Source organism: Excalfactoria chinensis, chromosome 1 (assembly GCF_039878825.1).
Source record: "Excalfactoria chinensis isolate bCotChi1 chromosome 1, bCotChi1.hap2, whole genome shotgun sequence".
NCBI lineage: Eukaryota > Metazoa > Chordata > Aves > Galliformes > Phasianidae > Excalfactoria > Excalfactoria chinensis.
This window is the reverse complement of record NC_092825.1, coordinates 88,935,588-88,962,424: the sequence shown is the minus strand read 5'-3', so window position 1 is coordinate 88,962,424 and position 26,837 is coordinate 88,935,588. Positions and strand designations below refer to the sequence as shown.

Below are 26,837 nucleotides of genomic sequence, written 5' to 3'. Positions count from 1 at the left end.
GAAATGGTGCTTAACCTGGAAGGACACTAATAGAAGAACACAAAGCTGAGGGTCTCTGAAGCATACTTTGGTGAGCTTTTGATTTTATCTTACCAACTAAGTGCTACATTTGAAGCAAGAGAAGCTTCAATCTGTAGTTATAGTGCTATTTAATGAATATGTTGGAATTTTATTCACGGGAGGTTCAGTGGATTTCACTAAATGTGGTAATCTCAGTTTATAAAGAAGAGATTTCAGATGTTTCTGACTTGCTCGTATTAAAAAGCAGTCATAGAAGCATAGAATGACTGGGGTTGGAAGGGACCTTAAATATTACCTAGTCTGCCATCCTGACATGCCATGGGCAGGGACCAGGGGATGCTCTTTAACAAAATATGGACTATTCAAGATGATATTGTTTTTCCTGTTATATGTTGTAGGCTTTTTTTTCCCATGCATTTTCTTTTTCCATGCATTTATGTGAGGGCTCTTCTGAAAGTAATGCCTTCTATTTAATTATACTGACCCACGATGTCAGAGTCTGATGAAGGTGATATGGCAGTAGTGGTTGAACCTTTCCACCAATATTCTGCTACATATTGTTGCCATGTGAAGGATGGCAGCAGAGGGACTGTCTGACAGAGTGAAGTTTGATGCAGAAATGCATATGAAGCAAAGGTGTGTCGCTGAATTCCTCCATGTGAAAAAATGGCACCACACTGGCACTTATCAGCACTCTTTGAGTGTTTATGGTGACCAAACAGTGGGCACACTGAGGCAGTGGATGGTACGTTTCAGTAGTGATAACAGTGACAGTGGGTCACCTTCTCTGGTACAGTGTTTTACAGGGAGAAAATATTCTCCAGCCTACTAGCGTAAGCTGACTGCTGATTCTAGTGAATCTGATTTTTCTCTCTCAAAAGTAAAGGGATTTCCTTTCATCTCCCGTTCTCAATGCTTAATTCTTAGTATACATCTGATGGACATCGTCAGGCTGGCAGCAAATTTGCTATCTGCAGACCAACGTAAAAATTAAATAATACAAGTAGGGATCTAAAGAAGAGTGAATGTATAATACCAAATTCTGTGTGACAAGGCCCCTGAAGGAAATGGATTGTTGTTTGATAAACCTAGGCTCTGCTAGCTTATTTCTGGGGAGGTAGAAAAGTAGAATATTTAAATTAAAAATCCAAGTAGAATGCTGTGCATTTGTAGAATAAGTGTTCATTTTTTCCCCCCTTGTTGCATTGTTATACCTGAAAAAGATGTTAACATTTATTTATTTATATATTTAAACATCTTAGCTATCTTTGCAATAAAGAAAAGTAAGGCTAGCAGCCGTGACTACAAGTAGGCAATGCCATCTGTAGGCGAGCTTTATCAACAGTGCTAATTTTGACTTTTTAATATATCAGCATGTTCCATGATTTCTAGTCTCTTTATGGATATTTCTTAGAACTGTTATGTTATGTGAATGATTTTAGTACAGCAAAACAACTAAGAAGGTTTATCTCAGAAGAATACCATTAGCTCCAGTTGAACTGGAAAAATGCCATTCTGCTTCCCCTTGCTTTTAAATGGTTCTGAAAACAACTTCTACATTAAAACTAAAAAAAAAAAAAAAAAAAAAAAAGTAATTTTCATAGTATGTAAACCATTCCTACCTTGCAAAAAATATGTTTTTAGTTACTGAAAGGTTGTTTTTGTTAGAAAAATGATGGGCCTTTAAAAAAACAAACAAACAAACAAACAAAACAAACAAACAAAAAAAAAAAAACAACAGTTTTTAAATGAAAGTTTCTTATTAAATAAAAAAATTAGAAATCTAAGTGCAACCAGTTGGAACAAATCACTTCTGCTATTCATAAATGGAATATTTTTAAATTAGAAGATAAAAAAGAAGAGTACTCTTCCTGACTTGATCTTCTGATGGGCACACCTCAGAGATTTTGCTGCAGTTGTTTCTTACCTCTTTTTCCTCTCCTGAACAGATCACATGTGAGCCTCTTATAACACATTGGCTGGGTAAAAAGTCATTTAGGAAATAACAAAATCAGCATCACTTATATTTGTTATTTTTACAGAATTTCTAAAAAAAAAAAAAAAAAAAGAATATTGTGACCAGTGTTCTCTAACATAATTGATACCTTTACCTGTGCAGCCTGCTGTAAGGGGACTGCTCTGCAGGGGGACTGGATTTGATGATCTCTAGAGGTCCCTTCCAACCCCTACAATTCTGTGACTGTGATCCTTGTCTCACAGTAAGACACAGAAAAGGTCCTGCTTGAAGAGTTGATTGTTTTCATGCTGTGTTATTGCCCTGACTTCATTTGGTGAGAGTTGAAGAAAACCAGAAATTTGATTGAAAATGATGTAGGGATTGATTGTATGTAATTCTGATTTGTATAGGTACAGGGGGTTAGCTGCATTGATATGAAGGAAGCTTCCAGTCATTGTTTGCTGTAACCCAAGGATTTCTTGAAGGTTTTTTCGTTTTTTCCCTTTTGTTTATTTTAATATGGTTGGTCATTCTTATCCTTCTACCAAACTAGCCTGACTCTAATTTATCCGATTCATGTTTTAGGCCCTTTCTTTCTTCATCCCTCTGCCTTTTGTTGTTGTTGTTTTGTTGTTGTTTTTTTTTTGTTGTTTGTTTGTGTTTGTTTGTTTTGTTTCTTTGCTTATTGGCTTTCCTCTGCTGTTATTCACGCTTCCTTTTCTCAGAAATATCTTTTGCATAACCCCACTCATGAATCCTGCTCCTTTTTTGCAAAGTCCTATTGCACATCCTAAGGTGCTTCTCAAGGCAAGAAGTGTGTATTCCCGTGTCTGTGTATTGCTTCTTACAGTAAAGTCTTATTATCTTGTTTTTCCAGTTAGGTAAATGATGACCCAAATTCAAATGTATGTTTTAGCCATTAGCTTCTGCTCTAAAAATAATGAAGAAGTTGCAACCTATTTTAACTAACCACTTAGGCTTCATGTATGTGCATTTTAATGATTAAATTTTCAGCAATAGTACTGATGAACAAGCAAATTTTCTGAGTTTTCTTGTTCTTCTTTCCTATAAATTATTGAGTGGTACTTAGAATCTGCCAAAAAACAGTATTCAATTCAACAACAAAATTGCATGCCAGAAAATACCCATATTATTTGCCTAGAAGCACCAACATTTAAGAGATTCCATAGTTGTGAACAGAGTCAGACTTCTCCAGAAAACAAGTCAGAAACAAAGCCCAGCTTAAAGGCTGTGGGTTGTATCTGTTTTTTTTTTTCCAATGATCAGTTAAGTTTTTGTTTTTTTGTAAACAGACAGCAAGGTGTCTGAGGTTGAGTTTTACAACTGCATGATGTTCTCCTCCGCCTTTTCTGTTCTCTGCTGTTCTGAAAGGGCAAAAGCCCATACCTTGCTCTACATGAGCAAAAATTGTTCTACGCGGGGTTGCATTTGCAACAAAAAATTGCAACAGGAGTTGTTGCAACAAAAATTGTTCTCTACGGGGTTGCTCAAGAACTATGAAGCAGAAATGTGAAGATGCATCAGATTGCTCTCAGTGCCTGTCAGCCAGACTCTATTCTGTGCACTGCAGTGCTCCCTTGCCATGGCAAAGCTGTGAGCCCGATCTGCTGTCTGTATATCCAACAGTGCAGTTTCCTAGTTTGTAAGTCCAAGCAGATTCATCTTACATTGATTTCTAGGGGCAGGGGACTTTTCTGTCAAGTTCCAATATATTAGAGGTACTTGATCAATACCAGAGTTAAACTCATACCCTTAACCATTCTCAAGGATGTTTTTCTTTGATTTTTCTGACTTACTCATATAATGCCGTGCATGTCTTAAGAGATTAAAAGTTGGAAGAATACATGTGTAGATCTTTTTGATGAATAGGATTTTTTGTAGAAATTTAATAACCTCAAATATAAGATATTGATTCTGTTATACTTGTTCTCACAAATTCCTTGAGAACTAACCTTTATGGTTTTGTTTTTGTTTTGTTTTGGTTTTTTTTTTTGGTTGCAATCACGCAAAAAGAAAAACACAGTTTCAGTTTCAGCATCTGTAATCTTACACACAACATGAGGTAATATACAGTTTGTAGCCCCGAAGGTCAGGAACTAGAGTGTTAAATATTACAGACAACATGAATTAATACCAGGAAGGAAAGGCATATTTTTTGACAGAAGTGAAGGAAAGGAGATAAAGTTCATGAGATTTTGGGTACCATGTACCTTTAAGTGTAAGGAAATCAGATATGCTACCTGTTGAAGTCAAATGCACTGCTGAATGAAGGCAAATGTGTTGACAGCAATGCTGAAGTAATTGAGTGGTCTGTATTATATTGTGGAAACATTTCACTTCAAGTAGAGTCAAACTCTGCAAAATTGCTAATAAAAAGCTTATTGAGGGTGGTGAGACTCTGGAACAGGATGCACATAAGGCTTGTGAAAGCCCTGTCATTGGAAGTGTTTAAAATTGGGTTGGACAGGTCTTTGGGAAATGTGGTCTAGTAGAAGAAAATGTCATTGCTCATGGCAGATGATTTGAAACAAGGCAACTTCAAGTTCCTTCCAACTCCAAACATTCTTTGATTCTATGAATTTTAAGCAAAGTTGTGTTACGGATAGGTACTACTATTTCTTGTTTGGAATGAGAAGGCTAATCTCAGTGTGTATTTGAGATAATACTGCTGGATTATGTGAATATTTGAAACAGAGGGCAAGTGTGGCAACAATATATTTTTACTGTTAAAGCAGAAAGAAGTAGGTGAAACTGATTTGGTTGTTTATTTTAGAGCTACAAAGATTATGAGGGATCTGGAGCATCTTCCTTATGAGGAAAGGGTGAGAGGCCTGGGATTGTTCAGTCTACAGAAGGGAAGACTGAGGGGTGATCTTAGCAATGCTTATAAATATCTAAAGGTGGGTGTGAAGTAGATGGACTCAGGCTCATTTTGGTGGTGCACAGCAACAGAACAAGGGGCAGTGGTCACAAACAGGAACATAGGAAGTTCCATATGAACATGAGAAAGGTGTCATCCTCACCATGAGGATGACGGAGTCCTGAACCAGGCTGCCCAGAGCAGTTGTGGAGTCTCCTTCTCTGGAGATATTTAAAACCTTCCATGCCAATTCAACTGTTGAAACCCTTGAGAGTACCATTAATCCTAACTTAATTCAGTGATAGTTGTAACTTCTTTCTTTATGCTTTTCAAGGCAGTCAGTAAGAATTAGAAAATTGTAATTTTATGTGAAATAAAATAAGGTTTTCTTCTATGTGCTGGAGTCCATTTAATCTTTTTGTGCACCCAACACATAATTTCTTACACCCAAGACAGAGCTGAAATTCAGGGGTATACATTTGAATATGAGATTACTGCAAGGAACATGAATGATTGTTTTTGGACTTAATGATAGAATTATTTAAGCTAGAAAGGACCTCTGGAAGTCTCATGATCAACCCCCTGAACAGAGCTATTGCACTTCTGAATTTAGATCAGGTTGCTGTGGCCTGGACAAATTTTGAGCATCTCTAAAAGCAGAGGTTTCTTCAACCTTTCTGGCTGCTTGTTCTAGCCTTTGACTATTCTCATGACAACTGAAGTTTTCCAGCTGACTGCTGCAAGGTCAGATCATCATAATGACACCTCTGAAATGGCAGCTGCCTGAGGTGACTGACTCTTCAAAGGATTCCATGTTAGCATTTGTGTAAAAGTTATTAACAGAAAGTAGGCTACAGCTGCCAACAATGATGGCACTAATGCTTTTGCTGGTGAGCAGATTCCTAGCCCTGTGTGTTGCAGTGGCAGGATTGAGGCTAGCGCATCTGTTGTCATGCTCAGTGCAAGAGAGAAATAACACTTAGATTTTAACAAGAGTTACAAAGCTCAGGTGAAGATGGATGGGTGCCAGTGTTTTCTGATGAGCTACAGCAGTCGGACAATGCCACCCTGCTGTACTGACTGCACACTTGTAATTTATTTCACAGCCCTCTGAGACTTTGAAACAGCAAGAGTGAAAACTCTGAGCTACCCACTTTGATAATGTGCTGTTGTTTCCTATTATTTGTTTTATGGTAAATTCACTTTTTCAATGTACAGCAACTGATCTATTAAAAGATTTTACCTCTGCCCATCACTTGTCGTGCATGACAGAAGCTTTATCAATGCCATAGAACAATCTGAGAGCTCGTCTGGCGTGAACCTCTGATCAAAACATGTTTTATTACTTTTGGTTATTTAGGAGCCCTGTAAAAGATGCAATTTGTACTATTTGAACAGAAATGGTACATGAAGGGAAGGAAGCTTTGTATCTAGTATCTTTTGGAAGCTGTACCTTCTCTATCATGTCCCTGTTAGTAATTCTGAAAAGCACTCTTAAACCTGAATGGATGATAGAATGTTGTTAATCTGTTTTATCCAAGGCTATCAGTAATCACATTAATCTATTTCGGCCAAGGTTAACAAAGTTGTTAACAAAAGACATCTTTTTTCTTGTTTTGTTCTCCTTTCAGGGAAACTCTCTACTTAATGGCTTGGGTTTCTACTTTCTGTCTTGTTTATGAGAAGAAGATGCTTATTTTTACTATGTTAACTCTGAATATAAATATACTTTAAATTCATTGAGGACAGAACGCATGGACCAACTCAGAAGGATGTATTGTACTTATACATTTGCAGATGACAGCTCCTGAAAGCCATATGAAAGACATATGAGAATATTGCATGCAAGATGAAACACATTTATACATTCACTATAACTACTTTGTTGGCTTTTATTTACTACTTCCTTTAGATGAGCTGTTTGCTATTGGTGTGAAGGCATATTTATAGGCACCACTGGTTTCAAACAGTTTCAACTAAAATACTGGTTCAACTAGCAAAGTATTAATAATTTTTGGTATTTGGTATTTTATCACGTATTTGATTGTAGATACCAAAAAGTGATCAGGATGTAATTCTGTTTCTCGTTTTATTTATATAAGTGGCTGGTGATCTCCTTGGACTGCTTTTAATTAAGTATTGATAAGCTTAATTTTGGAGGGTTTTTCTCATCTTCATCGTATGTATACTATGAAGTATTCTGAAATGTCCTATGTAGAGTCCTAGTTTTTTTTGCTAAATTTCTGCATCGTGAAAGGAAGCTCAGATTTGATGTCATTTTTTGATCATTTCTTCCATATATGTGTGTACTTTCTTTTACTTCCCTTTTCCATTATTTACTTCTTTTGCTGAGTATTTGCTTACATTCAAAATGTATTTGCTTACATTTTCTAAAACTTTATCTCACTGAAGTGTTTGGGACAGTGCAAGGCATTTCCTTGCTTTAGTTAATTTGTCATCCCCATTTTTATTTATCCCAAATGATTTACTGCTGTTATATAGATAACAATGATGCTGATATGGACCTGAAAAGTTAGATGAGGTGAAGATAGTTTGTGGGACACTTGCATTTACTTTCATAGCAGTGTAGGACTTCACCTGGAAACAGAGGCCCTGTCAGGCGGAGTCAAACAAGGGATTCCTCCAGTCCAACATGCTGCCCTTGTCAGCATCAAATAAGTTAAGAGGAGGGTCAGGCATTGTAATTCACCTAGGAGTTTAGATTTATAATATGAATAAAATGTTATTAATAATAGTCCATGGTGTACTCAGTGCAGAAGGATTCTACTTATATTCTGCTGCATGAGATTTAATTACTCCTACATCATTGTCTTTGCTTACAAAACTGCCAGTGTTGTTTATCATCACAAAATTATCCAACCCTTTAAAAAGGCAGCTTCAATATTTGTCTCAATGAGCTTTCACAGCAGTTATTCTGTAAATTAATTAAACACTGCCTTGGAAAAATAGCTTCTTTTTGTAGTTGAGAGTTTAGTCGCATTTCATAGAGCCAGATTGTTCACTCTCAGGGAATAAAGTTCAAAATAAATTTGATAGTTTTCACTATGTCCCTCACTATTTTGTTTTTTGTTTGTTTGTTTGTTTTTGTTTTCTGTTTGTTTTGTTTTGTTTGTTTGTTTTTTTTTTTTCAGTTAATAAATTAATTGGTTGATTGTATATATTTGCCTTCTCCTCCCTCAGCCCCTTGATGACTTTTGGACTACTGCCATCAAAAAAAGAACTATGTAGTAAGCCCATAAAAGTTAGTATCATTATGGACTATCTGAAGTAGCTTATGAATAGTAGTATATATATGATCCATCTGAACTTAAGACTTTGAAGTTAAACTTCAGTCTAATTCAGCAATTTCACTGGGATGATTATCTCAAATACCACCTGTTTGCTAAAATATACTGTTTGTGTGCTGATTTTGTTTTATTTCAGTTATGTTAGCATCCCTTTCTGTTAATGATACACTACAGATTATATCTGATAGTTACATGTTTCTGATAAGAGCTGCAATGTATGTCATGTAATACTTTCAGATTAAATTGAAAGGAGAAGGCAGCGTGGCTTTTTATGAAAGTGAAGTATAAACCAGTGTGTAACAGTGAAGAAACTCACGGTAGAAGTACATCCAGAGAACTAACTGCATCCAGAATTGGTTTCAGCTACATTGGTTCCTTCACATGGCTCTTCCCTTGCACTAATGCTGGCAGGAGAATGTGTGGCTGGGGAATGGACAGAGGGCAGTAACATTCCATATAGAGTTAGGGATGCTTAATTCAAGTTGTCATTATGGGCTAAATAATTGTGTATGACCTAAAATTTTATATTTCAGGTATAAAAATGGCTTAGTATGGAAAAGTGCAAGATGTTTATCTTGTGGTGCTTGTCTTCTTTACTATTATACTATACCCTTAATGTCTTATCCACTGCTTTGAATGTCATATTTTTACAATTACTTGGCATTGTTGTTAATACATATTTTTCCATGGACATTTGATGTCTGTGCACTCAGACAGGTTTTAAGCTTTAAGAACAACTACATCTATTTATATTATGTATGTGTGATAAATGTATATCATTATATAATGATCTTATACACCTCAGTTGCGGAAATCTAGAGTAGTAGTTTCCTTAGCTGTAAGCTGCTTCTCCATACATCTGAATTTTAGGGTGACAGTGTGAAATGGCATTTGCATTTCAGGGAGGATGAAAAGTTCCATTTGAGTTGAACTGCCTCTCAATCTAATGACATGGTCACCCTATTAGCCATTTACAGTACCTGCCAAGAGCCGGAGCATCTTATTGCTGTTTGTACTAATTCTTAAGATACAATGTGTTTTGAGTTAGCTTCATGAGGTCTCCTGTGGCAAAAGTGGTTGTACATTGATACCTGAATCTTCTTGTATGTTATCACTCGTGAATAACAAGTCTTTAAAGAACTTGTTCCTCTTTGTTTGAGATACCATCTCTGATATTGCTATTGATGAATTTATTAGTAATTTGCATTGCCTAATAGCATCTATCTTAGCTGATAAGCATATAATAATATGTACATGTACCTACTCATAATTGGTACATTTTTGGATGCTGAAAAAATACAACTTCTTGTTGCCAAGGCTGCTAACAGATCATACAGATAATTCCAGAACTGTTTTCTGTTTCCATTTACTTTTCTCAAGTCACTAATATTTTCTTACAATCATGCAATAGGGTATAATTGTTTCTGGACTCAACCTTCTTAAGAAATATCTGTTGTATTCAGTGCATGTTAGATTTCTTCACTTGGCCAAACTGAATTATTTCTTGAATATAAACCTTTAGCTTATATATATATATCTTTTTTTCAATTAGAAATTAAATAATGTTTGTGTTGGACAGATCAAAACATTTTCCTTTTTTCCTTTCCCTCACCTGTTTCTTTTTGTCTGTTAGGTTACAGTTCTCATTCAAATCCCTGAAAGTCAACAGAAGGACTTTGTTTGACTTTGAAAGCAAAACATAATAGAATGAAAAAAGAAATAATAATAATAAAATAAATCTGTCATTAAAGGAAATGTCAGCATCACAGAAGTTGAACAAAAATGTTAGGTTTCAATGAATAAATGACATACATGTCCTTTTAGAGGTATTCATTCATCGTTTCCAAAGCATCTTCTGTTGAACTCTGAGTTATATGCGTATTATGTGCTCTAATTTTTGTAGAAGTACATATGATATTGCAAATAGTTTTTGAACTATCGTTCACAAGATGAAATATGTAGCATTGACTCTATGCAAACTTTATTTTCCTAGTTCCTATGTTAAAAAATGTAAAATACAAAAATAGCATGAATCAAATATGCTGTTAACACTTCCAGAAAACATGTATGTTTGCAGTAAGTTGTTTCAGAGCCCAAACATTTACACTCTGGTTACTTTCTTGTTGACAGCTTCATACATATCTGACAGCTGAATTTTACCTTGAGTGGCATTTTTTTGTCAGTATTCTAGTTATTTTCCTTTTTCTGAAGAGAATCTAACTTGAAAATTTACTTTTATATGCGGAGTACAGTAGTTGGTATTCACTATTTTGTGGTAGACAAATTGCTGACCTTAGAAGCTATTCTATCTGTACTTTCAAGAAGGAAAATATAAATTGTAACTTACCAAAATAACAGTTAACAACAGAAAATGCCATGCTAATCCCTCTTTCTGCATGTATGCCTCCCTTATGTGTGAAAGAAAGGAGAAGAAGAAAGGTGGAAAAAATATGCAGCAGTTTCAGAAACTGCAATGTGAAACACCATCTTTTCAAAGCTATTCCTTTCATCCTAGAGCTACTTTTTTTCTTCTTGCTGGAAATCAGTATTAAAAGAACAGCATATATGAGAGACCATTTTACTGTTAAGCTACTGGTTGACAGTTTAAACAAACATTTACATAGTACTTAAAGGGAAGCTTTGCAATCTCCTTGTACTGTGCTGACTGCAGAACCAAATATGAGTGCTTTGAAACTCATGTTTACTGCCGTAGAACTCTGCAGCTGGCACAGCACAGATCAGCCTTCATAATGAATTGCTTTTTATATTTAAATTAGACCATACATAGTACAAAGTTTAACTTCATAATTCTGTTAATAAAATATCTAGCCACTGTAACTAAATTTGCAGCCACAAGCTGTTTTTGCTTTGCCATAGTCTGATTGTTCTCTTCCCAAGTTTTCCTATGGGAAATCTTATGTCAAGGGAATTATAAAACCACTGAAAGAATTTTCAGGTGATCTTACTGAATATGAGCAGAGGCACCAGCTTGTAGCGAAGTGTAAACATTAAAAAAAAAAAAAAAAAAAAAAAAGAAAACAAAAACACATTAAAGCATTTTATTCATTCAAGTGGATATTTTGTTCTTGTGTCAAGCCAGTTTCTATTTTAAAAATAATGAAGGAATCACAAAATCACAGAATTGTAGGGGTTGGAAGTGACCTCCAGCGATCATCGAGTCCAAACCCCCAGCCAAAGCAGGTTCCCTACACCAGGTCACACAGGTAGGCATCCAGGCAGGTCTTGAGTATCTCCAGAGAAGGAGACTCCACAACTCCCCCTGGGCAGGCTGTTCCAGATCTCTGTCACCCTCACCGTAAAGAAGTTCTTGCACACATTCATGCAGAACTACCTATGCTCTTGTTTTTGGCCATTTCCCCTTGTTCTGTCTCCACACACTGCTGAAAATACCTCTTGCCCTGTTAATAGCATAACCAAATACATCTAAACCACAACCAGATAAATTAATAGTATAGACATTTATTTTTTTCTTTTTTTTTTTTTGACACTCTTGTAGCTCATCAATCCAAATTACTGTTTTCCGTTATTTAAATTATTTTAGCATAACTAAATTATTGTTTTCCTTTATTTTAATTATTTTAGCATACAGTTTCTTTGCCATTGTTTAGTTGTAAATCTAATAGTATGATTGGAATTACTTAATCATTTTCTGTCTCAAGGTTTTCTTCATTTCTGATTCATCGTGTCTATTATTAAACCCAGCTGTTGATGTTTTTGAACAAACTGATTTCTGAATTAACTCTGCATTGTGTTCTATAATAATGCCACTTCTGAATTATCATGGGCTGCTCCCAATTTACTTTTAGATAATTAAGGGCTGTCTTTATTTCTATCTAAGTTGCCCGTTTTATTTCCCAGAACACAAGGATGTGATTTCATTCATGCTGCTCTAGGGGTCTGAAGTTGATAATCATTTTTCTACATCTGCCCTCATCAGTGTCATCTTCCAATATATGATGCTGGAGCATAATTCCTTAGCTTTATTCATTAGCATTCATATTGCTGGTGCTATGTTGTGATAGTCTGCCACAAGTCATTCCCTGTTGTTTTCCTGTGAAGTCTTTACCTTTGTGCTTTGGAATAGCCTTGATTTCTAGAGTATGCACATTAAAAAAAATAATAATTGTTATTATTATTATTTTATATATTTTATGTTATTATTATTATTTTGTTTATGTAAATATGTTTCTATATAAAAATTAGTCAACTCTTAAAATCACGTTTGTATAGATTGAAACTGAAAGATAAGATTGGATGACTGAGATTATGGTAGTGTATCTTATGTATGGTGCAAATACTAATTACTTAGTTAAATTTAAGGGGCATAAAACAAAGACCTCAAGTTATACAATATATTTTGGAGAAGTAGCTTGATAGGTTCTTACTGAAAAGTAAAACAAAACAACCACAACCAGAGATGTACTTCAGATTAAAAGATTGAAAAGTGACGTGATTCAATATGGGATCTTGTGTGATAATTACTTTCTTTCACTGTCTGTTAATTGTTAAATGCAGTTAGAAGACTTGGTGTGGGTTTGTTTGTGGAGGCGGTGTTTTTTTTTGTTTTTTTTTTTTTTGTTTCTTTGTTTGTTTGTTTTTTGTAGAGATTTTATAGTAAAATCCCCAGACAATTAAAAATAGTCATCTCATGTATACATACTGAAGTTCATAACAGATGGTCATTTTATGGTCTTAGTAGGCTTTTTAAAAAATTAGTATTATCATCAACTTATGAGAGTTCTATTTATTTCTTTAATTATTTCCCTTGGCAAGAAAAAAATAATAATAATAATAATAATAAATTAATCTAGTTCTACTGCTTTTTTCTCTTGCTAACATGTCCTGAAGTACAAGTTGAAATTCCTGTGACTTCTTCCATGTGGAATGATTGAGCTATTTATACTCTGTTTTCTTCGGTTTGAAAGTTTTGAGGGCCTATTTGCAGTACTTTTAAATATTAGCACTACAGTTATTCAATGGATATGGCAAAAAATTATCCTTTTACCTTCCAAAGAGGTGTGATTCATAAAATACAGCAAGAATCTAATATATTAGGCAGTTATCTGTTTGCTCCAAACTACCCTAGAAATGTTATGTTCTGAAAGGCTAATGTTGACTTCATATGGAAACGTTTTTAGCTTTGTGGTTTTGTGTACACATGTACAAGTGAAGTCTTTGAACTGGAGTGTTAAGTTTCTCTTCATTACTTTATATACCTCAGCATTCCTCAAGAGGCAGCACTGCAAAGATGCTGCGTAAAATTTTTTGGCAAGTGTGGGAGTACTCTAATAAAAAAGTGGTTCTTACTTATGATGTGTCAAATTACTGTTCTGAGAGTAGACGTTTTAGGTTGCATTCAACCTTTAATTTGACTGAATTTAAATAGCTTAAAATGCCTTTTAGTTGAAACTTGGCTTGCATATTACATCTTTCATTTCAATGAAAAACATTCAGATGCAAATGTGGTTTGTTTGGAGTGAGTACAAATGCCACTATCATGACTGATGAAGGTTTTTGATCACACATCTACAAACTGAAACCTTAAAAAGCAAGAGGCGATTTGGACTGGCATCTGCAGTGCCATGAATTATTTAGATCATATTATTCATAAATCTCTTTGAAGAGAAGGTTTATGAGGCTTTTAAGGAGGAGTAGTTGTAGTTGTATTGCCAGTTTGCATTTATGCTGTGACTGACTGCATGCAATAAGATCTTCTAAACTGGAAGAGCTGTACTGGTTATGAAACAAGGTACATGTACGAATGTCTCAGAAACTGACTTATCCTTTGAAAGGTTTCATGTGTTTCCTAGAAAAAGAATGGCACTGTGTGTGTTTTTACTGTCTGTGCTGGCCTGCTCCAAGAGGTGGGCAAGGCCTGAGCATGTTACAGTAATTTGGAGAAATACCCAGCGAGCTGCAAGGGACCTGGGTGAGTATCTCAGAGCACATGTTCACAGCTGGAGGCTTTCCTGCTTCTCATTCACTGAGCTACAAATCTCTTTTGGCTGTGCTCCGAGAGCAAAACCAACATAGTGACACTGGCATCCTTTTGCATTCTTTCTCTCAAAATCCATCAGTTTTGCTAGAAACTGGTGGTATTTCAAAATGTTTTTTTTTTTTTTTTTTTTTTTTTAATTTCCAGCAATGACTTAAGCTAAACTATATATATAAAGTATTATGCTGCTAAAAAGGGCTCAGCTTGTTGTGTTTCTGCAATAATTCTGTCTAGAAGATACATGTTGTGGTAGAGATGTCAAGGAATATGTGAGAACTATGCAGTAGATCCTTTGTCTGCCTTGTCAGCTAGTTTTGAGATTGTTTGCTTTGTTTTCAAATAAGGTTTTGGTTCGTATTACTAAGGAATACCATTGGTAATTATTTATCCATGGTGTTTTTTCAGGATTTTTTAAAACTCATGTTAAAAATCAAAATACTTTAAGGACTCAAAATAATGTTATTTGGGTTTTTGTTTGTTTGTTTTTACAGTTCAAAGGGTTTGCAGATCACTTGTTTCCTTTAGCTATTTTTCATCACAAAATAAGAGTAGTAAGAATTCTTCAGAAGTCATAATTAAGAGAGTGTAAGAATTTCATCATTTCCTGTAAACAGTCATTTTGACTACATCTAATTGTTTGGGGTTTTTGTTTGTTTGTTTGTTTAATTTCTTATAATAATTATTTTCAGGAGTTTCTGCAAATTATGCCATGAAAGTATGTTCATTTATCATTTTTCAGTTGATTATTTCCATTACTTTGCAGTTATTTTATTAATTGTTGTTCAAACATACCAGTATGTGTTATACTTTATGTTTAGTAAAGTGTATGTATAAAAACACATATGTATTATATAGTAAATCACACATTGCTTTGTATACTATTCTATGGAATATAGTGTATGTATGTAATTTGAAGCTGTGTGTATTGAATGCATATTTATATAGGAGAGAATATGGTTATCTTACATAAGAATATATTAAAATAATGTATATACAATATCTGATATCAGTCTATAAAACGTGTGATATGTATACATATAATTTAATATACCTGCGTGTATATTCATCTGTTGTTAAATTTTGTGTTTTCACTAAAAAGAAAAAGAAATATGAGAAGGGAGAGTGAGGACTAAGAAGTGCAATGAACATATACAATACAATATGCAAAGTACTTTCTTTTTCCTAATATAAGTAACATAACAAGCTTGTAGCAGTGTTAGAAGAAAGAAGCAAAGAAGAGATTAATCTTAATGACAGTAAGGAATAGGCTGTTGGTAAGATAAGAACTTTCTCATCACGCTGTTATGCCAACTATACATTTGTATTTATTGTAGAATCTTAAATAGTCTATCTCTTTGTATACTCTATCTCTTATCACCTGTAGAAATACTTCTTCAATATTGAACTCTGAAGATACAGGTGACTGTGAGTTCAACATTTTGAGATTTGTATGCATTTGGTTCTCTGAACTTGCTAGTCTAGATCATTATCTTAGTCTTTTCCCTTCTTTTCCTTAAATCTTGCTTTTTCTTTTTATAATCACTTTTTCTCTGATTTCATCTTTTATACTTCCCCAGCTATTATTTTTTCTTGTTGACTTTGAAGAACTTTTCTTTTTACCACCTGTCAATTTTATTTCATCTTTATGCATAAAACTTCCTACCAGTCCTTGACTTAGTTTTAAAGATCCTGTGCATCGCTGTCCATAACTTGGAATTTGTAATGATTAATGCGGAAAGCAGTTTGTCTTGGTACCATGTTTATTGAGAGTAAATTACTGGATCTTTGAAAACAGGCATGTTTCAGAATGCAGTTGGTACCACTTTGACATAATTTTCACTTTATTATTTAGGAATCCCATCAAAACATAATTGGCTATTACATCTCCACCATTCTTTCCATAAAAAAAATACAGAAATCCATATGAAAAATGTAATTATATTTTAATGTTTTGATTACTTTGTAGGTAAACTTAAATATTTTTAAGATTGTTTGATAAATGAAAACTTCATGTGAAAAATTGTTTCATTACTCTTCAGAAATGAATGTCTAGTTTTAATGTATATGATCTGTTCTAACTTAATGTGTGTTACAGTAATTGAAACAGATCTTAAATTTTATCATCACACAGATATCTATTTTCAGAAGTATTATATGTCTTTCCTCAATTGTGCATTTATTTTAACATATCTAAATTATCTCGTAAGACTCGGTAGTTCCAAAAGAGTTATCTTCCATAATAATGAAAACTACTCTCTCTAGAAGTTCCTCAGAGGAATGTCTATGAGGTATCAGGTCATGACAGTGAGTAAAACTTTCCAGTGTATTTCCTGACCTAACAACTGCAGGAGATTATGACAAAAATTCTGTGTAGAATTTTTGAGTGCTGAATAAGATCATCACTCAGAAGTCACTTTTAGAATTCCCATTCTCCAACTAAGGTAGAGCTTAGATGCAAAACATACTGATTGGTATCCATCTGTATTTATGAATATTCTATCAGCAGAGCTCTACACTTAATTTATTATTTGAGTGCATGTGTTTCTTGTTAATTATCCTGTCTTAATTTTGTCCTCTAATGTCTATAAAAGACAAAGTTAATATATTTGGCGAATTGAAAAATCTTTTTTTTCCATGGAAGGGCTTGATTCTGTATCCTTTAAGATATGTACTTGTTTCTACAAGCTTCACTGGCTGTCCTGGTGTCCTTTAGTACATGCCTTAACCTTATTAAGAAAGCACTTCATACAGGTGATGTATTATGGATGCGATGTAATGCTTTTAATGCAGAGATCCCATGGGTTATGATACTAAAATAAGCACAAAGCAATAAAGAAAAGGAACTACAATGGAAGACGTTTTCCTTCCCAAGACCTTCTTGTGGTTTACAGCAGATGAATTAGTTGTTCATCCAGGTAACATAAGGGCAACCTTAGTCTCTGTGTCTGGCTGCTTGCCCTTGTCTGTAAGTTTCTATTTTATGCTAGTTATGGAAGGGCTTGTTTTCAATAATGGTAACTCTTTAGGCTCTAGAAAAGATTCCAGCTGCTCAATGTCAGCCAGTTTGTTCCAAAGCAGCTTTCCAAGATTACCCAAGCAGGACCATTTCCTTTCTGCTCTTTCTCAAGACCTGACATAAGCACAGAAGCGTGATGAAAAATTGTGATAGTTCACCTGCTGAATCAAAGCTTTTAAATCAAAAATTAAATTTATGGTTTATGTTTTGAAATGCCCATAAAAAGATCTGGGGGCAGAATAGAGTGTGTCTGTGTTTGCCTGACAGAACCACACTTGCAACCTCATGGAGTGCTTCATTTTACTGCTTTGAGGTTGTTTTTGTTTTTATATTTCCATCTTAAAATATTTTCTTACTTTGAAATGAATTTTTTAAAATGTATTTACTCTTGTTTACAATCCATATAATTTATTTGCAAGTGAAGTCCGTGTGATATTTTATGGAAACTTATGCTGAAATTGCTTCCGAAACTTGCATTGCTAATAGAAATTGTATGTCCAGTTGTATTATAATATACATAAAGTTAGCATTGCAGACAGGCAAATCATGTTATCTAGATGCCTTTAAGAGGAGCCTTTAGGGCATTATTATCATCTTCAAGTTTCCCTATACAGTAATGTACTGTGTTATGTGTCTTCAACTGCTGATGTGAATCAGCTACAGCTGAAATCCTGAACTCTAATGATGGTTCTGCTGATCTCCATTGTGCCAGTTATGATATGTATCAAGAACAAAATTACTATGTTTATAGTAATGTGATTTATAGCATGTGATAATCGAGTCTCAGTTTTTAAATGTTTAAAGAACTTAGCATTATATTAGGTAGTTTGAAAGATGGTTATAGTCCTTTTAGCTCTTCCATTTCTGTATACAAATTTCTTCTCATTATCTGTGTTCAGTAATTACTATTTTACAAATCTATGTTCTGTTGGACAGCAAATGAAATATTCTGAACACCAGAAAATAGTTTTTCAGTTCCTAGCATTGAATTCTGGAGTGGTTTGGTGAGTGGAAAACCAAAATGCTGGAACCTGTGCACATTTTTCACATTGCTGTTGAAAGTTTTATCAAGTAAAATATAATCATATAGTTTCTGGAGCTGCTGCATTATATACAGAAAAGTGTGCTTTAAAAGCAACTTCTCAAATGTATCAGTTTATCACAGAGCAGAGTGAATACGTAATTGACAGCTGCTGTTTTGATTTTCTGTTAGTCATTTAATTACAGAAGAGTTGAGTATTATAGCCAGAAATGTGTACTCAGTTTCTAGTTTCCAGGTTTGCTAGAAGCCGGGATTTGTGGAACTGCTTTATCATTAGGATCTGCACATTGACTTACAAAGTTTTTAAATCTGTCTTGCCTTTAGATTAAAACCTACTGTGTAGGAGGAGCATTAGCTGGGGTAGATGGAATATTTTGGTTTTTATTTTTATTATCAAAGAACTCTCAGGGTCCCATGATTCTGTCATCAGCTCATTGTGAAGACTAGACAGCAATATCTTCCTGAATGCAGGATACCCTAGATCCTACTCAGGTTTTTTGGTGATCATGGTGGTTTTCTTCTTCAGTGGCTTTTGAAAAACGTTTTCAATAAAATGTAGTCTGCAAAGCATGCTGCATTACAGCATGTACCCGTATCTTTGTTTTCAATGGGTCTCTTACCCAGTTTGTGAGAGCATAATAATTTGCATTATTCTCTTGACAAAATTATCCCAATACGCCTTCTGTCACTCAGAGATTTTCCAGTTGGTCAAGCAGAGATGACATTTAGGTGACCTAAATGACCACTGGTAATCCATCAGCTTATCCAAAGGGAAAAGGTAACGTTGTTAGCATTATCATCATAAATTTAAAAGGAAAATTCTAAAGTAATGTAAAAATTAAACCTTCTCTTTTTAAAATTTGGAATGTGCTTTTATGATATATATATATATATATTAATACTCTTTTGGTTATTTTTGGTATTTCATTGTTGCAAATGGTTTTAAGACTGGAGTAAAAAATATAGATGACTAAGTATGCCTATTTCATAGCCTGCTCATGTCTTAATTATTTTTATTTAAGGGGAGAGGGCCTCCAGATTTGATAGAACTATAGGTTGCTGTATTCAGGAGTAAATTGAGGCTTTATAACTTTCATCTTCTTTCTTTGCTTTCAAAGAGCTATTTGATCATTACAACATTTTGATGTTGCACTAGTTTTTCCTTTGTTTGTGTTCTTACTACATATGATAGATGAAATGAGAGCAGGATGCTGATGTCAACTCTTTCACTTTTTTCACTTAGGCTGAACATCTGGGAGAAATATTTTCTCCATTTTTATTATTATTGAGCTATTGAAATAATTGGAAGCACTTTTTGTTTTTTTCTTGTTTTTTTTTTCTTGTTTTTTTCTTTTCTTTTTTTCTTTTTTTCTTTTCTAAAGACAAAATCCCAAATCAAATAATAAATCACATATAAGAGAAAAATAAAATAAATGCTGTATCAAATCATTCTTAAAATGTTCACAGAACTGAACAGCATAGAGACAGCTGAGAGTGGAAGAAGTATTGAACTATTTGTAACCACCATTCATCAAAGAATGTAATTTAACAATTGTTGGCATACAAAAAACTATGAGTTGGAAAGACATATCACAGAAAAATAAAGCAATATGTTATTGATAGGGTAGGGATGTATTACAGTATTTGAGAATTGAACCCAGTGTTTTACATACAAGCAGTGATTTTTCAACACATTGTCTCAGTAATAGAGCTACAGCAAAAAATGTTTTTTTCTGATTTTAAGATGCTTTAGAAACCTTTACTTCTCTGAAAATTAACTGCCACAATTCAAATCTCGGTTCAACTTTCATCCCCTTTCTTGATCTCTCAGAGTGGAATCTCCTGAGATCTCCAGCCTTGAACTTTTGCTGCTCTGTGATTCTCTCACTCTTAGACCTTCCCTTAACAGCCAACCCTTTTGTTTTGTGTGTACTGGGAGTGACTTCAGAAAATAAAATATCGTGTAATCTTGACAGAAACAGGGCTTTAGATTTCTTTTTCTCAATCTTACCCAGAAATCTAGTAGAGTTTTTCATGCCTTTCAGCCTCCCTTTAGTGAGTGTGGTCTCTTCTCTCTCGTTCCGTCTTCTCACGTCTTTAAAAACTTCCTTAAATTGCAACAAAAGTCATTGTTCGGTTCTTGCTGTAGTGTGCCTTCTCTATACAGAATCAATTTCTTAAGAAAGACAGGGCCAAACGGCTCAAAGAATTGTGCCTTCAGAAATGTGTTCAGATTTTTAAACAAATGCTTGAACTTGGTGAAATATCTGAAGTTATTAGCTTTCCTGTTTGCCCATTTTCTGACTGACTTGTTAGGTTAGCCAGATAAAGTAAATACCAACCAAATAACCTAAGTTCCAGTTTTCAGCTAACATTGTATGCATAAATAATTACTGGCCATTCTAATCCACTTTAGTTGTACTAAAGAAGTTTCAAATTTAATCAGTATCCTGATAGTATACTACTTTGGGAAGAAGAAGGCTCACTGCTTTGGATAGTTTTTATCTTTACTTGTTCAGGAGGGAAGTCACGGTGGAGACAAATGGAATATTTTATCTCCATTTTACAAGTGGTTATGAGAAGTGCAGAGAAATAATTGACTTACTGTGACAGTATGAAGTACGTGTAGATATTGCAAAAGCAATGTTATTTAATGGAACTGGTCATTTGTAACTGACTTCAATGACTTGAAAAGCTGAGCTATCCTGTGTGAGGTGCTCTAAGCAAGAAATCAACTTCCCTCTGTTAATTTTCAGTGTGAGTGATGTTCAATGGAAACATCTCTGCTTGTTTCCTACTATGATCTTCCATGTAATAATAGGGTGAAGAGATGGATAAAAATTTCCAAACACGTAGTTTAAAAATAACATCCATAGGCAAGGAAAATAAGGAAAAGAGAAAAAATATTTCACCTTTGGAAGAAAAAATACCAACATCGATGAAATTATGAAAAAGGAAATTTTCCTCATGCTAGGTATCAAAAAAATGGGTCACTGATGGAAACAGCTCCCACTAGTTCCCTGCAGTAGGCAGAATTAAATTTCGAAAGACATTTTGTAGCTAATTTGGCTGTTGTGCAGTTTGAACTTTATGAATTGACTTGTAATTGGACCTTGCTGTCAATGGAAAAACTTACAAGTATTGAACATGACATTTTTAAGAAGGTTACTGTCATCTAGTTCTCTATCAGTGAATATGCAGAGTGTTATAATTGGTCTAACAAGCTTAGTAACCTGTCCTACTTCCACTTGTGCACAACCTCATTTCTGTCTTTTATTTACTTACTAATAGATGGTAGGTAACAATTCTTTACCCAGTGCTTGAGCTTCAAAATAAAGCCATCTAACTACAAAATAAAGCCATCTAACTACAAAATTGTTGGATTGTTTTAATATATGCATATATACATGCATGTATTTTTTGTATCACTATTATGTATGCATATACTTTTTTTTTTTTTTTTTTCTGAACAATTACAGTACCTATATAAATTTCATGTACATATTTTATATATCTTTGTATTCTGAATGAAGAAATACAAATTTTCCTGTTGCATTTAAATTACCTGGGGAGGTTTTCTCCAAACCTTTGTTAAGTTTAAATCATGATTTTGGCTTGAATTGATAATGTCTTCACATGTATATTATTCTCAGGACTGAGAAAGAAGGGGAAGAATAAGAAAATGAACAGTTTGAACTCAATGCATTTATTATCAACTTATATTTGCATGAAGGAGAAACTATAAAATTAGAATGGCACCATTAATTTTGTTTACTACTGAAGTGATATTTAGTGTGTGTAAGATTTACTGTAATTTTTTGCAGCTATGTCTTGTTAAATAGCCCAATGGAAAATTAATTGTAAGACTGTAGCACTGTGGAAGTATCTGCATTTGTTGTACCTCCCCATAGCAGAGTCATTCCATAGAGTAATGTTGATTTCATATATCACAGGACTGCTTTTTAGTTTTGTTTTCCTGGATAATAGTGACAATGGAATAGTTCCTCTGAAAGTAGAAGAGGCATGTGTGAAGATGAACAAAAATCTAGATAAATGACATTCATAAAATTAAAAATCAATTTATTTTTGGTTTTACCCTAAAAATTCTACATATATGTAACTTGGACATCAGCTCTCCTTACCTGTCTTAGTAAGCACTGATTGGTGAGATATCACACTGGTTTAAAAAAAAAAAAAAAAAAAAAAAAAAAAAAAAAAAAAAAAAAAGGGGGAAAAAAATAAGTCTGAAAACTTAAATGTGTGAATGAGAGAAGCAGAGAGAGCAGAGAGGGAGGATTTGGTCCTTCTCCTTTTTCTATGTATTCTGATCCAAGTATAGCTACCTTTGATCTGTATTGTAGTTCCATTTTACGAAAAAGAATTACAAAAGAGGATTTTGAGGAGGAATTATGATTTCTTTTCCCCAAACTACCTGTGTCATGACTGCATTTTCACAGTGCATGTGAGAGTTTAAAGACTTATGGATAGTATCTTTTATGTAATTTACAGCTAACAGAGTATCTATATTTTCACTTCAGTTTCTGATTGACATTGTGTAACATTAGCTATGAACCTCAGAAAACAGAAGGTAATTATTTTGGCAGTTTTGGAGGCAGGGAATATGGAAGTTGAACATTTGAAGTTCCTGTCTTTGTTATTATGACTGTGTTGTGCCTTTTCAAATAATAGGAGTATGAAGCAGTTTTGCTTTTGGGGACATAAGAAAGGCTGTTATGCCTCCCTCTTTTTCTGTGATTTGGAATGTTGCTCACTGCTAAAGTATTCTCTGCTCCATTTGCTTTGCATATTCATTAACATGAGTGAATGCACACTCAGGGTACAAGAACAATCTGAAGATACATGCTTCAATGAAGAAAAACCAATGATCATATAACATAGACTATGAATAATTGAAGTAACTGCAGTTTAACTGATGTTTGCTTTAAATAGCTTTACATGAGATTTACATTTCAAGAAGCAGGAACAAAAGGCTGATGTATAATGTGTAGGTTCTTCAGAATTATCTTTTAGGAAGGCAAATTGTGCTTAAAGTTTAGAATTCAGAAATCTGTGTAGGTATGCTGTCACCTATATGTGATTAATGGTACATGATATTTCAATGGTCTTCTTCTTGAGAGTGCTTCTTGAGAGTGTCTCGTGATATATTTTGTAAGCGTAACAGCACAGGTCTTCTGACAGAGTCATAGATCTGAACTATCTCATAGAACTGTACTGTCTCAAATAGGCCAAAATAATCCTAGAAACAGTGTTTGTTACCTTTGAATCAATACCGATGAAGTTTCTCTGTGTTCTTTCTTACTCAAATTTCTATCTAATCTATCTTTGTTCTCTTCTTCTTGTGCAATCTTTTCCTTGCTTCCAGTGGCTGCTACAAAGAACAAAGCTAGAGGTGAGTTCCTGCTTGCGCTCTTCAATGTACAAAGCATGGTTTTGCAGCCCACATATTATCTCTTTTTTTTTTTTTTTTTTTCCTCTGCTGTTCCAACTGACAAAGATATTTCTACATCTTATTGTATAATAGGAAAATTGTTTTTTTTTTTTTTTTTTTTTTTTTTTTTTTTTTTTTTTTCAGTTTTCTAATTGCCCCAAAACTCAGAGTGTTTTCATTGTTTATCAGTTACCACTGTATTCATTTTACTGGATGCTTAAACATAGAAGATTTTTAGGAGCAAGAGAACACCAAGTACATTTTACTTAGGTTTCCAACTCTCATTACAGTAAGATAGGGATATTAATGGCATTTTAATAGAAATTTGAATATTACATAAAATTGCTCATAAATATGTAAATGTAATTTATAATTTTTATCTCTAGAAGTAGTCATAAATATCTGCACAGACAACATAAATGAACATAAGTGTCTCCTAAGCAGGCCCCATCTTTTCACACTACTATAATATAATTATCACTATTTCTGATGATGTGCCAATGTATAAAAGCATACTAAAATCTTTCTACAAAGATTTATTGTTTCAAGTCAGCAGGGTTATGTTCACAAATCAGTGTGACAGTGAAAGAAACCTTTCAGAGTTAAACATCTAAGGTCAATTTTGTCAAAACCATTTCCAGAATTTCAGCAAAACCATGGCATGGTAAATATAATCTGAAGAGTAAATTTTTAAGGCATATACATTATAAATGTTTGCACACGTGTATCTACATATATATACATATGTATCTGTACAAATAATACAAAAAAATATATATATATTTTTGTGGAAAATCCTGAAAAGATGTTTCCTAAAATCTACTTGAAGTTTCTGGTAGATAAAGTTGAGTTGCTTCATAATCAAACAACAAATTTAAAAATAAATATTTATGCTTGGATACATGCATTTCAGGAGTTAAGAACTCCCACATTTATGGTGTTTGTTCATTACATACATAGATTGCTCTGAAAGTAATGTCTTCTATTTATTTCCAATGAAACTACAAGAGATACAAAGAGATACAAATGCTCAGTGCCTATTCAATAGAGCAAATGCCCAAGGACAAAACACAGCCATTACAGTTAGCTATGCATTTTTGCCAACAATGAACAAGAACCTGCATGCCATACTTGTAGAAGTCTGCATCAGTGGAGGTGACCCACTGTCACCACCGCTGAAATGTGCCACCCACCACCTCACTGTGTTCACAATCACTGATTTATAATAAATGTCAGTGGGTGTCATTTTTCTGCATGGAAGAATTCAGTGGCACACCTTTGCTTCATATGCACTTTCATGTCAGACACCATTCTTTCAGACTGCCCTTCTGTTGCCATCTGTTGCACTGCAACAAAATAGAACAAAATACTGGTGGAAAGGTTTGATCTCTGCTGCTATGCCACCAACATCCACCTCTGACATCACAGGCAAATATAATAAAATAGGAAGTGTTTCTTTTGGAGCAGTTCTCATAAGTTGTCAGGCTTGAAGATGTAGAGCAATAATAATGAAAGAAAACATATCTGACTGGTAGTGTTTGTGTATTATAGAGATTAAATCAACAATTAAACTATAGTTCAGGTTTTTCTTTATGTACCCTTGCATGGCTTTCTGTAAAATCATGGCTTTTTTTTTCTCTGCATGCTTTGGATGTCATGAGCAAGGGGAAATGATAAAATACAATTCATGTGTTTGTGCATGCTATGAAATTAGCTTTAATCTTTTCCATATTGCTTTATATTCTGCTGTGACACTGTATAACAGCGGTCAGGAGATTAAGACCTTCGTAATCAATGTTAAAAGCAAACAGAAAAACAAAGCACATCCATGGTAGTAAACTTTCAGAACAAATGAGAATAATCTTGTAAGTATTTAGCAATTGTTTCATGTACCCAGATAGTGCCATTCAAACAAAACCTCCCTGCAGGCATAGGAATTACAAAATGAGTCAGAAGTACTCATGGGCCCCACTCATCTATGAACATTAACACATCCTTATTTCAGAAATGCACTTGCATATTGAATAAAAAGCTGGATCTGTGTAGAGTAAACTGGGTTTTATGCTGTAATAAGGCAAAATCTTATAACCTGTAGCTGTGCGTGTCTTAAGAGTCCTCTTAATCAGATGCACTATGCCTTTATGAAGTCAGATTTTCCTTTGGTCCTCAATAATAAGGTACCCAATATCCACCAAGAATTCAGTCCTCTATGTCATATCTTTTACCTCAGAGATGTAGAACCAATCTTTTAATTTCCTGTGGTGGAAGACAAAACAGCTTACTTAGTGCTTTTCATATTGCTATGTCTGAGTGGCAAAGGGGGATCTGATCGTACTCCCTTTGAGGTAGAACATTTTACTTGTAGGCAATTACTTCATGTGGCATTGGAAACAGCAATTCACATCTGAGGGAATATTTGTGTGTGTATGTGTGCGTAAAGAACTTCTCTTCTGGCACGTATCTCCCTGAAATCCAGTACTTTTATGCCTATGATGCTTGTTATGAAACTTCATCTTTCCTTTCTGAAGTTTTCTTTTCTGAAGACATTAGTCCCATAAAAATTTTGTTTTGTGCTTTAGCTGGCCTTTTATTTATTTATTTATTGGTAGGGTTGTCTATAAACAAACCATCACAGCTTTTGCTCTCGAACATTTTATTCAGTTCTCTTTTTAAGTATTTTCTCAGACTTTATTCAAGACTGTTTCTGTTAAAGGATGTAAAGCAGATGGTGTACTCCCTATGTCATCCTTACTGTGTGGTGCAGGATGAGCTTAGATTGTAAGGTCATCTGATCCAAGATACCATGTATGTAAGGCCCACTTAGACCTGTCTGCTCAGAGCATTCGAGTCAAATAATGCTATCTCAAAGGTCAGAGACTTCACAGCTCCAGGTTAGGAAGTTTGGTTTGTATCTAGTTTTACCATGTTTTTCTTACTTTCTTTTTATTCTTTCTCTTCTCTTGAAGAAACTGCATGTAAGTTTTCAGTGAGCTTCAGAAAGAAGAAATACTTGGATGGATTTATGCATAGAAGGAAGGCTCTTAATTTGTGTTACCACCAGACAGTCATGTTCATGAATTTCTTTGTGACATTTTGAAGAAGCTTGGTTCAGGGTGTTTGAAAGAAAAGTGGGAATTTTTTCTTGAA

The 26,837-nt window shown here is 34.2% G+C and overlaps 1 protein-coding gene across 3 annotated transcripts in view; it reads left to right on the top strand.

The window, feature by feature from the left end:
* CADM2 (cell adhesion molecule 2) overlaps positions 1 to 26,837 on the top strand; it is a 640,564-nt gene that overhangs the window by 392,631 nt on the left and 221,096 nt on the right. For 2 of the 3 annotated variants that reach the window (XM_072327210.1, XM_072327211.1), the window contains exon 2: positions 23,625 to 23,651. The exons of the other annotated variant lie outside the window; for it this stretch is intronic. In XM_072327210.1, the coding sequence (XP_072183311.1) occupies positions 23,625 to 23,651 (27 nt within the window). The remainder of the gene's footprint in view (positions 1 to 23,624; positions 23,652 to 26,837) is intronic. 3 annotated transcript variants of the gene reach the window in all.